The sequence below is a fragment of the Mustelus asterias genome, unplaced genomic scaffold, assembly GCF_964213995.1.
Source record: "Mustelus asterias unplaced genomic scaffold, sMusAst1.hap1.1 HAP1_SCAFFOLD_116, whole genome shotgun sequence".
NCBI lineage: Eukaryota > Metazoa > Chordata > Chondrichthyes > Carcharhiniformes > Triakidae > Mustelus > Mustelus asterias.
This window is the reverse complement of record NW_027590156.1, coordinates 568,864-582,454: the sequence shown is the minus strand read 5'-3', so window position 1 is coordinate 582,454 and position 13,591 is coordinate 568,864. Positions and strand designations below refer to the sequence as shown.

The 13,591-nt window shown below is 49.4% G+C and overlaps 1 protein-coding gene across 1 annotated transcript in view; it reads left to right on the top strand.

Moving 5' to 3' along the window:
* Positions 1 to 556: 556 nt before the first annotated feature.
* The window catches only part of LOC144484577 (uncharacterized), a 172,591-nt gene continuing 159,556 nt past the window's right edge, over positions 557 to 13,591 (top strand). Inside the window, 4 exon segments of the mRNA XM_078203059.1 lie at positions 557 to 595; positions 1,247 to 1,530; positions 1,672 to 1,968; positions 2,221 to 2,556. Of these exon segments, the coding sequence (XP_078059185.1) occupies positions 557 to 595; positions 1,247 to 1,530; positions 1,672 to 1,968; positions 2,221 to 2,556 (956 nt within the window).

The window sequence follows — 13,591 nt, the reverse complement described above, 5'->3', positions numbered from 1 at the left end:
GTATTCCTGATATTCATGTGCTACTGAGATACCAGTGAATTCACATATGACTGTAGGAGAGGGTTTCTGTTCTTATTTCTACCTTCAGGTGACTTTCGATTTCTGAACAATTCCAATTTCCTTCTCTGAATTGAGATAATGGTCTGTGCAATCAGGTCTCTATATGATATGTATCCTAGTTTTATTATTGGCCCTTCAGCCCCAGCTTGCACGCGATAACAACAAAGAAATCACGACAAACCATTTGTTCTATTCAATGGCAGGGCGTTTACCCAGCGTCCCAAGCGACGAGGAATGCCTCCGATCCAGGCAATCACGACCGCGCAGGCGCAGTAGTGACCGTGTTCTGAGCATGCGCAGAGGGAGTGTTGTGGAGTTGAAGTTGTTGTTTCTTGTCTCCGTGGCGGGTAAGGAAGCGGCGTGTCTGAGGGAGCGATGGGCGCAAAGGGAGGGCGGTAAGGTTTCATGAACACTTCGTGAATTCAAACCTCAAACACGAAGGTCCTGGGCCAGTCCCGGGTTTGTCCAGAGCCATTCTACTTCTGCAGAGACAAGCATGGATAAACGGCCGCCATCTTTCCTGGGGCGATGCGCAGTAATGCGCATGCGCGGTGCTCCCTGTCAGCAGGAGGAGAGAATGTTGTGATTTTCACAGAATCCCAACAGCGCAGAAAGAGGCCATTCGGCCCATCGAGTCTGCACCGACCACAATCCCACCCAGGCCCCATCCCCTTAACCCCATGCAGTTACCCTAGCTAGTCCCCCTGACACGAAGGGGCAATTTAACATGGTCAATCCACCTAACCTGTGGGAGGAAACAGGAGCACCCGGAGGAAACCCATACAGATGTCTAGGAGGAAAATGTACAAACTCCACGCTGACAGTGACCCACGCCGGGAATCGAATCCATGTCCCTGCTGCTGTGAGGCAGCAGTGCCACCGTGCCACTCCCTCATTTAAAGGTCAGTGTTTTGTGCAGACCCAGACTGAGTGGCAGGTTCCTTTCCCTGAAGGACATTAATGTACCGGTTGCGTTTTTACAAAAATCCAGCAGCTTTCATGGTCACTTTTTCCTTCATGCTGTCCCCATAAATTACCAGATTTATTCAGCTCAATTTCACAACCTGCCTTTGTGTTTTTGTGGTTATCTCTCACTCCCTTGTTTCTGTTTTAAATCAATTTCACAGGTTTTAGGAGGACTTGCAGTCAGGAAATTCAAACCATACATCACACCCGGATCTGACAGTCGCACAACTTATCACAACGTGAATATCATCGGATTTTGAACATGGAAGGAAAAAGCACCATTCACAGTGGAGAGAAACCGTACGTGTGTTCTGTGTGTGGACGAGGCTTCAACCAATCATCTGACCTGTTGAGACACAAGCGCAGTCACACCAGGAAGAAACCGTGGAAATGTGAGGATTGTGGGAAGGGATTCAGATCCCCATCTCACCTTGAAAAGCATTGCCGCTGTCACACTGGGGAGAAGCCATTCACCTGCTCTGACTGTGGGAAGGGATTCACTCAGTCAACCAACTTGCTGAGACACCAGCGAGTTCACAGTGGGGAGAGGCCAATGACCTCCTCTGAGTGTGCAAAGAAACGCCAACGAGTTCACACCGGGGAGAAGCCATTCATCTGCTCCGAGTGTGGGAAGAGATTCTCAAGGTCATCTAACCTGCTGATGCACCAGCGAGTTCACACTGAAGAGAAACCTTTTAAATGCTCAGACTGTGGGAAGTGCTATAAAAGTTCTGGGGAACTTTTGTCCCATCAACGTGTTCACACTGATGCGAGACCATTCAGGTGCTCTGACTGTGGGAGTGGGTTCAAGACATCCTCTGCCCTAACTAAACACCAGCGCACTCACACTAATGTGAGACCTTTCAGATGCTCTCAGTGTGGCACTGCATTCAGGCAATTGAGTAACCTGTCTGTACACCAGCGCACTCACACTGGGGAGAGGCCATTCACCTGCTCTCAGTGTGGGAAGGGATTCGCTCATTCATGTACTCTGCAGAGACACCAGCGAGTTCACACTCACGAGAAACCTTACATCTGCTCCAAGTGTGGAAGACGATTCACTCAGTTATCGACCCTGCTGAAACACCAGCAAGTTCACACGACTGAGAGACCATTTAAATGTCCAGACTGTGGGAAGAGCTATAAAAGTTCTGGGGAACTGATGCGCCATCAACGTGTTCACACTGATGAGAGACCGTTCAGGTGTTCTCACTGTGAGACTGGGTTCAAGACATCATCTGCCCTCACTTCACACCAGCGCACTCACACTGAGGAGCGACCATTTAAATGCCCAGACTGTGGGAAATGCTATAAAAGTTCAGGAGAACTGGTACGTCATCAACGTGTTCACACTGGGGAGAGACCGTTCAGGTGCTCTGACTGTGGGACTAGGTTCAGAGAATTATCTCATCTCACTGTGCACCGGCGCACTCACACTGGGGAGAAGCCATTCACCTGCTCTGTCTGTGGGAAGGGATTTGCTTCTTCATCCAATCTGCTGACACACCAGCGAGTTCATAAATGACGACCGTGATTGGATTTTGCCATTATTTACATCCAGAAATGAAGCATGTTGATTGGGCTCTGTTTCTGCTGATGTTCATAAACTCCATCTCAGCTGAGTTAATATTCCAGATAAATGTTAAATCAATCAGATTTGTGTTGAATCTTTTTAATATCTCGAACATAGATCAATTCCTACTGAAGGTCTCTCCCTCACCCTTGTCTCCTCCATCCTCACCTCCAGCAACAAGCGAGGAGTTCATGGAGCTTCTTTGTCATTAAGCTTGAGACAATCTGATCAGCTGTTTCTGCTGCTTCGCTCCCTTCCACAAGCCCACCGGGACAAACTGTCTTTACCATGGTCAATCCACCCGACCTACTCATCTTTGGACTGTGGGAAACCGGAGCACCCGAAGGAAACCCACGCAAACATGGGAGAATGGACAAATTCGACAAAGACAGTCCCCTGAGGTCGGAATTGAACCCGGGTCGCCGGTGCTGTGAGGCAGCAGTGCTAACCACTGTGCCACCGTGCTGCCTACCTCATCTACTGACACCTCAATGAGTTCATGTGTCTTCAGGAGCTGCATTCTGCAGTTATTGCTGCTGTTAATCACATTCAAGACAAAATGTGTGGGATATTCCTGAGGTGTGTAAGAAAAGCATCCCAACCACTCTCTTCCATGGTTCAGAGCTCCTCAACACGGGCGGCACTGTGGCACAGTGGTTGGAATGCTGCCTCACAGCGCCAGGAACCCGGGTTCAATTTCCAGCTTGGGTCACTGTCTGTGTGGAGTTTGCACATTTTCCCCGTGTCTACGTGGGTTTCCTCCGGGTGCTCCGGTTTCCTCCCACAGTCCAAAGATGTGAGGGTTAGGTGAATTGGCCATGATAAAATTCCCCTTAGTGTCGGGGCACTAGCTAAGATAAATTCATGGCGTTATGGGGATAGGGCCTGGGTGGGATTGTGGTTAGTGCAGATTCGATGGACCGAATGGCCTTCTGCATTGTAGGATTCTAAGACACGGAACAAAGATTCCTTTACAACTGTGTTTCGAGTTGGGAAGAACAGCGGTGAATGCTGGCAGTGTGCTGTTAAATCAAAGATTGGTTTAAATCTGGGATCTGTTCCTGAAACAGCAGGTTTAAATTTCCAGACTGAAAATGACTGGTCAACATTTTGTGAAGATTATTTTTAATTCATTGCTTGTGGTCTATCCCTAACTGCCCTTGGACTGAGTGGCTTGCTTGCTGGACCATTCCAGAGTCAACCACATCGTGTGGACCTGGAGTCACATGAAAGACTTACAGATGCTGCCAGACCTGCTGAGATTTTCCAGCATCCTCTGGCCTTATTCTGGAGTCGTATAAATTACTTCCCTAAAGGGCATCAGTGAATATCGCTGAACCAAATGGGTTTGAACAGCAATGGTTTCATGGTCATCGCTAGACCTTTAATTACAGATTTTTATTGACTTCAGATTTCACCATTTGCTGTGGTGTGATTGGAAGCTGGCTCCCCAGAGCATTACCCTCGGACTCTGGGTTACTAGCCCAGTGACAATACCACCACACCATCAGATTGAGAGCATTTGTGTGACAGTCCTGAGTCTACAACTTTCAGACCGGTGTTAATATGTTTAAAATAAACTGTTTTAAAATAAATCAATTCAAGTCTACATTACATACTAGTTGAAGGAATTCACAGGAGCCTGGGACAATTATACAACAGACATGAGGAGCTGCAGTGTGTTTGCAGGAATGCCCTGTTTTATTGATGTGTGTGTGTTCTGACACCAGGATAACTAAAAATACACAAACCTGGAACATCCCCTGACTCCATTCCCAACAGTTAATCTGGGATTACTCCTTCTGTTCAGTGAGTTCAGGGGAATGCTCACAGAGGGAATGGAGCAGGGAGAGAGGATCCCTGGGGTGATGTTCAGTGAGTTCAGGGGGATGGAGTCAGAGGGAATGGAGCAGGGAGGGAGGATCTCTGGGGTGATGCTCAGTGAGTTCAGGAGGATGGAGTCAGAGGGAATGGGGTAGGGAGGGAGGATCCCTGGGGTGATGCTCAGTGAGTTCAGGGGGATGGAGTCAGAGGGAATGGAGCAGGGAGGGAGGATCCCTGGGGTGATGCTCAGTGAGTTCAGGGGGATGGAGTCAGAGGGAATGGAGCAGGGAGGAAGGATCCCTGGGGTGATGCTCAGTGAGTTCAGGGGGATGGAGTCAGAGGGAATGGAGCAGGGAGGGAGGATCCCTGGGGGGATGGAGTCAGGGGGATGGAGCAGGGAGAGAGGGTCCCTGGGATGATGTTCAGGGGGATGGAGCAGGGGGGAAGGATCCCTGGGGTGATGCTCAGTGAGTTCAGGGGGATGGAGTCAGAGGGAATGGAGCAGGGAGGGAGGATCCCTGGGGTGATGCTCTGAGTTCAGGGGGATGGAGTCAGAGGGAATGGAGCAGGGAGAGAGGATCCCTGGGGTGATGTTCAGTGAGTTCAGGGGGATGGAGTCAGAGGGAATGGAGCAGGGAGGGAGGATCCCTGGGGTGATGTTCAGGGGGATGGAGCAGGGGGGAAGGATCCCTGGGGTGATGCTCAGTGAGTTCAGGGGGATGGAGTCAGAGGGAATGGAGCAGGGGGGAAGGATCCCTGGGGTGATGCTCAGTGAGTTCAGGGGGATGGAGTCAGAGGGAATGGAGCAGGGAGAGAGGGTCCATGGGGTGATGCTCAGTGAGTTCAAGGGGATGGAGTCAGAGGGATTGGAGCAGGGGGGAAGGATCCCTGGGGTGATGCTCAGTGAGTTCAGGGGGATGGAGTCAGAGGGAATGGAGCAGGGAGAGAGGATCCATGGGGTGATGCTCAGTGAGTTCAGGGGGATGGAGTCAGAGGGAATGGAGCAGGGGGGAAGGATCCCTGGGGTGATGCTCAGTGAGTTCAGGGGGATGGAGTCAGAGGGAATGGAGCAGGGAGAGAGGGTCCATGGGGTGATGCTCAGTGAGTTCAAGGGGATGGAGTCAGAGGGATTGGAGCAGGGGGGAAGGATCCCTGGGGTGATGCTCAGTGAGTTCAGGGGGATGGAGTCAGAGGGAATGGAGCAGGGAGAGAGGGTCCATGGGGTGATGTTCAGTGAGTTCAGGGGGATGGAGTCAGAGGGAATGGAGCAGGGAGAGAGGGTCCATGGGGTGATGTTCAGTGAGTTCAGGGGGATGGAGTCAGAGGGAATGGAGCAGGGAGAGAGGGTCCATGGGGTGATGTTCAGTGAGTTCAGGGGGATGGAGTCAGAGGGAATGGAGCAGGGAGACAGGAGCCCTGGGGTGATGCTCAGTGAGTTCAGGGGGATGGAGTCAGAGGGAATGGAGCAGGGAGGGAGGATCCCTGGGGTGATGCTCAGTGAGTTCAGGGGGATGGAGTCAGAGGGAATGGAGCAGGGAGGGAGGATCCCTGGGGTGATGCTCTGAGTTCAGGGGGATGGAGTCAGAGGGAATGGAGCAGGGGGACAGGAGCCCTGGGGGGATGCTCAGTGAGTTCAGGGGGATGGAGTCAGAGGGAATGGAGCAGGGAGAGAGGGTCCCTGGGGTGATGCTCAGTGAGTTCAGGGGGATGGAGTCAGAGGGAATGGAGCAGGGAGAGAGGATCCCTGGGGTGATGCTCAGTGAGTTCAGGGGGATGGAATCAGAGGGAATGGAGCAGGGAGAGAGGGTCCCTGGGGTGATGCTCAGTGAGTTCAGGGGGATGGAGTCAGAGGGAATGGAGCAGGGAGAGAGGGTCCCTGGGGTGATGCTCAGTGAGTTCAGGGGGATGGAGTCAGAGGGAATGGAGCAGGGAGAGAGGATCCCTGGGGTGATGCTCAGTGAGTTCAGGGGGATGGAGTCAGAGGGAATGGAGCAGGGAGGGAGGATCCCTGGGGTGATGCTCTGAGTTCAGGGGGATGGAGTCAGAGGGAATGGAGCAGGGGGACAGGAGCCCTGGGGGGATGCTCAGTGAGTTCAGGGGGATGGAGTCAGAGGGAATGGAGCCTATTGGGAACAATGAGTAATTGTAAAAGGAGTCAGAGTGTGAATTGGTACAAAGAGTAAAGCTTGAAGCAGAGAGTCAGTGTGTGTTCACCAGAAAGTGGAGCGTGCGCATGTCTAACAGACGGGGGAGAGAGGATGAATGAGGATGAAGAAGGCTACATTGCCAGCTTTGACAAAGGGTCATCTGGACTCGAAACGTCAGCTGTTTTCTCCCCTCACAGATGCTGCCAGACCTGCTGAGATTTATTTTCTAGCATTTTCTCTTTTGGTTTCAGATTCCAGCATCTGCAATAATTTGCTTTTATGTATGAAGAGAGCTGAGAGAGGTGTTAAAAGTGTCCATGAAGTGATCAGAATATGTGAATGGCAGAACAGTGGTACAGATGTTTAAGGCAGTTGTCCTGAATGTGGGTGGGTGGGGGGAGGGGGAGTGGTTAGGGGGTGGACAAGGCAGAAACAGTTGCCCTGAATGGGGGGTGGGGGTGGACAAGGCAGAAACAGTTGCCCTGAATGGGGGGTGGGGGTGGACAAGGCAGAAAGCAAGAATGGAGAACTGGAAACATGGAAGTGAGAAAGAAGGATGATAAAATGGATGAATCAGACAAAAAGAAGAAACAGAATTAAATGAAATAAATGGAAATGGAGTGTAGGTGGAGGGGAGAGTTCACGCTGTGAATGTTGAATTCAATGTTCAGTCCTGTAAATGTTCAGGCTGTAAAGTGTCCAATTGGAAGATGAGGTGCTGTTCCACCAGTTTGCATCGGGGTTCACTAGAACATTGCAAGGACCGACATGTGGACAGGAGAGTAGGGTGGTGTGTTGAACTGACAGGAAGGTCTGGGTTTTGCTTGTGGATGGTGTTCAGCAAAACAGACAACCAGTCTGCATTTGGTCTCTCCAGTGTGGAGTCGACCACATTGGGAGCAGCGAATGCAATAGACCAGATTGAAGGAGATGTCTGTGAAACGCTGCTTCACCTGAAATGGTGTTTGGGACCTGGGACAGTGAGCAGGGAGGAGGTAAAAGGGTAGGTGTTGCACCTTCAACGATTGCATGGGAAGATGGGAAGGCTCCATGGACAGGGGGTGAGATGGTGGGTGTAATGGAGGAATGGACCAGGGTGTCCCAGAGAGAACGGTCCTTGTGAGTTCTTGCTGAGGAGGGTGGAGGTGGCGGGGGGGGGGGGGGGGGGGGGGAGAAGGGGAAGGTGTGATGAGTAGTGGCATCATGCTGGAGTTGGCAGAAATGGCAGAGGATGATCCTTTGAATGCGGAGGCTGGTGGGGTGAAAAGTGAGGACACAGGGAAGCCTATTCTGGTTCTGGGAGGGAGAGGAGGGGGTGACAGCAGTGGCCTGGGGAATGGGTTGGTCATGGTCAAGTGTCCTGTCAACCACAGTAGGTGAAAAACCACAATTGGCAAAAGAAAGACATGGGCAACACTATTTTGGAAAATGGCATTATCAGGACAGATGTGGCGGAGGTGAAGGAACTGAGAGAATGAGATGGAGTCCTTTCAGGATATGGGGTGTGAAGAACTGTAGTCAAGGTAGTTGTAGGTGTCGGTGTGCTTGTAATAGATACCAGTGATATTATCACCAGAAATTGACACAGTAAAGAGTCTCAGAACACCAGGTTAAAGTCCAACAGGTTTATTTGGTATCACGAGCTTTCGGGGCACTGCTCCTTCATCAGGTGAGTCACTCAGACCTTAACCTGGTGTTGTGAGACTTCTTACTGTACCTACGCCAGTCCAACGCCGGCATCTCCACATCATGACTACCAGAAATGGAGTCAGAAATGTCAAGGAGGGGGAAGAGAAGTCTCAGAGATGGACCATGTGAAGGTCCATCTCTGACAATTCACGAGCATGAACTCTCCCCTTCACCTTCACCCATTTCACCAATTTCCATTTATTTTAAAAGCAAAATATTGTTGATGCTGTAATCTGAAACAAAAACAGAAAATGCTGGAAAATCTCAGCAGATCTGACAGCCCTGTGGGGAGAGAATAGAGCCAATGTTTCAAGTCGAGATGACCCTTCGTCAGAGCTCTGTCACATCTGAAGTGACATGGGCTCTTAGTCTCGCCATGAAAACCAGCAGCAACACAGCAAAGCTGAACATTGCAGACAGGTCGATTGTAGGCCTGGCGCTGTTGGCAGTTTTTGTAATGTTGTGATTATCCCATTTGCCTAACACACGAAGGTTCAAAACCGGGCAGAAACATTAATGAAACTTTACCCGTTAGGGTGAGGGAAGTCTGCATGATTTCAGTTATTTGCTGAACATTATCCAAATCTCGATGTTACAGACATTGACCAGTATTTTACAGCATCGCTCTCGCGAGGCTCATAAAATCCCACCCGAGGCCAACGGTAAAATTCCAGCTATTATCTTTGCTCTGATCTCAGTACAAATGCTTTCAGGAAAATCAGGAATGCGATATTTTAAAACGCAACAAGGAAATAAATGTTTGCATTTTGACACCGTGCACATATTAGCAATTTGTTCAGTCCACAACAGAATTTGTAGGTGCAGACTAACATAGTTAATTACCACCTGAAACATGTCTAATAGTATTGTGTGCTCATAAAGACAGACTCAAAGGTGATACTGTAACTGAACTAGAGGAAATGACGCACATTGCGCAGAACAATCTTTTTAAAAAAATCGGTCTTCACAATAGAGAAATAGAAAAAAACACTTGGCAGGTGAGGAAATCGAGAATCAGTGCGGATCTGCTGGACTCTCCTATAGATAAATTCATAGAATTCATAGAAACCCTACAGTGCAGAAGGAGGCCATTCGGCCCATCGAGTCTGCACTGACCACAATCCCACCCAGGCCCTACCCCCACATATTTACCCGCTAATCCCTCTAACCTACGCATCCCAGGACTCTAAGGGGCAATTTTTAACCTGGCCAATCAACCTAACCCACACATCTTTGGACTGTGGGAGGAAACCGGAGCACCCGGAGGAAACCCACGCAGACACGAGGAGAATGTGCAAACTCCACACAGACAGTGACCCGAGCCAGGAATTGAACCCGGGACCCTGGAGCTGTGAAGCAGCAGTGCTCACCACTGTGCTACCGTGCCGCCCGTGGGATTTAAGTGCCAGAATGTTTCACACCCAGAATAAAGAAGGATCAAGTATAACTAACTGATCATTTCTAAATCTCTTTCCATTAAAGATATTTGATTTTGTTTAAAGACTGACTCAATCTCAAATAAGCACCATGGGATGTGTGTTACCCAGTGACTCGATCTGTATTGTTGGTCAGTCACATTTGCAATTCAATGTGATATAGTTCAGAGATATGCAATTCAGAATGATGACATCTATGTTAAATAAATGTATTGATATTAAATGTTGAATAACGAAACAAATACCGAGTAATATAGACTGAGAATGATGAATTTGGCACAGTGGTTAGCACTGCTGCTTCATGGTGTCAGGGACCCAGGTTCGATTCCAGCCTTGGGAAGGAAATCTGTGTGGCATCTGCATATTGTCCCCGTCTCTGTGTACGTTTCCTCAAATGTGCAGGTTAGGTGGATTGGCCATGCTGAATTGCCCCTTGGTGTCATGGGATTAGCAGTGCAAATATATAGGGTTATGCGGATAGGATCTGGTTGGGATTGTTGTCGGTGCAGACTCGATGGACTGACTGGCCTCTTTCTGCACTTTAGGGATTCTATAATTGAGCAGAAATAATTGCTCCTTTAGACATTTGCCAGACGGACACTTTTAAATTTTGAAGTTCAATATAAGTTGAGACATCAGGTTGAAAGTAAAAGTTGTCTTCTTGTATTAAGTGGCATGGGCTCTCAGTCTAACTATTGGAACCTGCAGTAACATAGCAGAGTTGAACATTGCCGACAGGCCGATTGGCTGCCCTGTGCTGTCAACAGCTTCTGCAGTGTAGTGGTTATCACGTTTACCTAGCATGTGAAAGGTCCCCGTTCCGAAACCAGGCTAAAACTTGAATGGCAATGTTTCCTGTTCAGTTTGAAGGACGTTTGCAGAATTTCTTGCTGAATTCTATGTGAATCTGGTACCTGATAGGGTTATTTATTCGCTGGCTCTCTTGGCTCTATTCTCTCTCCACAGATGCTGTCACACCTGCTGGGATTTTCCAGCATTTCCTGTTTTTGTTTCAGATTCCAGCATCCACAGTTTTTTGCTTTTACTTATTCGCTCTGACTTGGGCCTCAAAATTCATTCAGGACAAAATACTGGATTCTCATGTGAAGAAAAGGATGGCGTATGGGAGGAAACTGGAGCACCCAGAAGAAACCCACATAGAACGTGCAAACTCTACACAGACAATGATCCAAGGATGGGAATCAAACCCAGGTTCTTGACGCTGTGAGGCAGCAATGCTAACGACTGTGCCACACTGAAGGATCAGCCTGGTGGCAGCTTTACTCATGATATCCAGTTACATTAGAGGCAGAATAGAAAGGAAATAAAATTAAAATACTGCGGATGTTGGAATTGTGAAATTTAAACTGAAAATGCTGGACTGGCAGCATCTGTGGAGAAACCCATTACAATAGATATTTATGATTTTGATTGCTGATTGAGGAGGCAAGGTCCTTTAGGTTTTATTGACGTTTTATACTGTGTTACACGTTTTTTGAGGCGAAAAAAGCGATGTAAATACCTCTGAGGTTAAGTGACGTCCATCTTTGTGCGGGGCAGACGTGCTCCGTTTGACAAGGTGAAGTGTCGGAGCCGATGTGCCCCTAACAAAGATGGCTGCGATGTGGGGGCGGGGCAATGGGCTGAGGAGGTTGGGACCGCACATGCGCATTGCTGCGGTTGTGGTTTGTTGACGGAAGCGCGCGGCTTCTTCTTCGGATCGGAATCAGATTTGAAAGCGGTTAATTGTCGCCGGCGTTGCCATGGCTGCAGGGGCGGGGCTTGTCAACCGCGCGCGCTGGCACAAGTGGACCCTCGAGTTTAACCTGAGCGGCAGCAGCAGCTGCGGAGGCCGCGCGGGGAGCCGGGGGCTCAAGTAAGCGGCAAGCCGGGTCAGCCCGCCTCTCCCGAGGGGACGCCACCGCACACTGACCCGGGGATGTGGAACCAACCCAAAACTTCCCAACCCCGGGTTTTTCACGCGTCTTTTACCCCTCACCGAGCTCCTCAGCACAAAGCAGCCCCTCAAATCCCCCAGAAATCACTCAGACCCCACTTGGCATCTTTTCCCAGGTCATGACCCTGAGATGCCCTTTTGGTTTCAGCCCCTCCACCTGATCAGGTGCCAACTGCGGTGGTGGTTGGAGGAACGATTGCTCGTTTCCAGGGCCGGGTGCTGCACTGGATCTCTCTCAATGTCCCGCAGTGTTTGTTTTCAAGATACAATTTGGTACATGTGGTGATTTGTCGCTTTGTCCCTCAATGGAGGGCAAGTGGATTGGCACCCTGATTGACACTAATCCACTTCTGCAGCCCTCCATTCCCCTGGCAGTTTGGTACATGCAACGGCAGTGTGTGTCTGAGGTTTGCCCAAGCTTTAGTTCATGCTGGCACTATTGTCACCACGTTGGGGTCCTCAACAGAGAGACTCCCTCTTTAAACAAGGTCTTGAAAGGGTGACCAATTTGTGTTTTCTGTTTCTCACAGGAGCCGTGATCAACAGTGTGGCCAGAGAGACTCCATGTGCCCAGTCGCATATTCGGACAAACAGCTACCGGACATCCGCGTCCAAGAAACAGACCGGATCCGAGTTGAGAAGGTAAGTTAGATTTGAATGTGTCTTTAGTGTGTGGCTGACAACGCCCCTGGTTTGTCCACAGTGGTGAAGTGCCTTGGTGAACCACAGCAGCCTGTTTGATGAAGGGACTTATTGAGTTAATTGTTACTTCCAGACCTGTGTATAAGATCAGCATATGGCCTCCCCAAACCGGCCCCCTTTACTGATACCCTGCTCACTTTCTGTTTTCATCACCTTGGGCCCATTGAAACAGCTGCCCATGAATCTGTTCATCATGTACATGGCTGGCAACACCATCTCCATCCTCCCTATCATGATGGTGTGCATGATGGCCTGGAGACCCATACAGGCCTTGATGTCCATGTCTGCAAGTGAGTATTGTATTGAATCTGCAGCTCAGAAACAGCTCTGAACTGGCATCACTTGAATGCAGCTTAGAACAGTGTGCTAAGAGTTGGGTGATTAAGGGACTTAGGGAAGGAAGGGAACGAGGTACCCTTTTGCTTTCTAATATTCTCAGCCTTTGGGAAGTGATCTTCCTCTTCTACAGGAGAAAGAGCGGCGAGCTATTTGCTGAGTATCTGCAAAGTGACTAAAGTTTATTCGATGTCTAAGGATCAAAATCGTATAGCAACTGCTGGTAAGGTTAATAAAATATATAAAATCAAAAGTAAAATACATCATTGGATAAAATAATTAAATACTTTTTTCACACACATTAAAGATGGGAGGACAGGTGATGTGTCACAGCTGCAGCGTGTGGGAGCTCCTGGGTGTCAGTTTGATCGAGGGCAAACACATCTGCAGTAAGTGTTTGAAGTTCAAGCAGCTCCGGTTAGAGTTTATGAGCTGGAGGCTGAACTACAGACACTGCGATGCATCAGGGAGGGGGAACATTACCTGGATTCTTTACACCAGGAAGCAGTCACACCTCTTAGGACAGGACCTGCTGATTTGGTCAGTGATCAGGGACAGGAAGATGACTGTGAGTGAGGCAGGTAAGGGGATTCAGGTGGCAGGAGCCTCAGCCTTCACAATTGTCCAACCGGATTGCAGTTTTTTCAGCTTGTTTATGCTGCAGGGTGGATGAGCAAACTGACCTTGGCACCGTGGTACAGGAAGCCATTCAAGTTGGAGGAGAAAAAGGGAATGTAGGGGTAGTATGGGATGGTGTAATCAGAGGGATTCACACTGTTCTCTGCAGCAAAGAGCATGAGTCCAGATCGCTGTGTTGCCTTGTGCCAGGGTTCAGGACATCTGCTCAGGTCTGAAGAGGAACTTACAGTATTGTGTCGGATCTGCAGCTCAAAAACAGCTG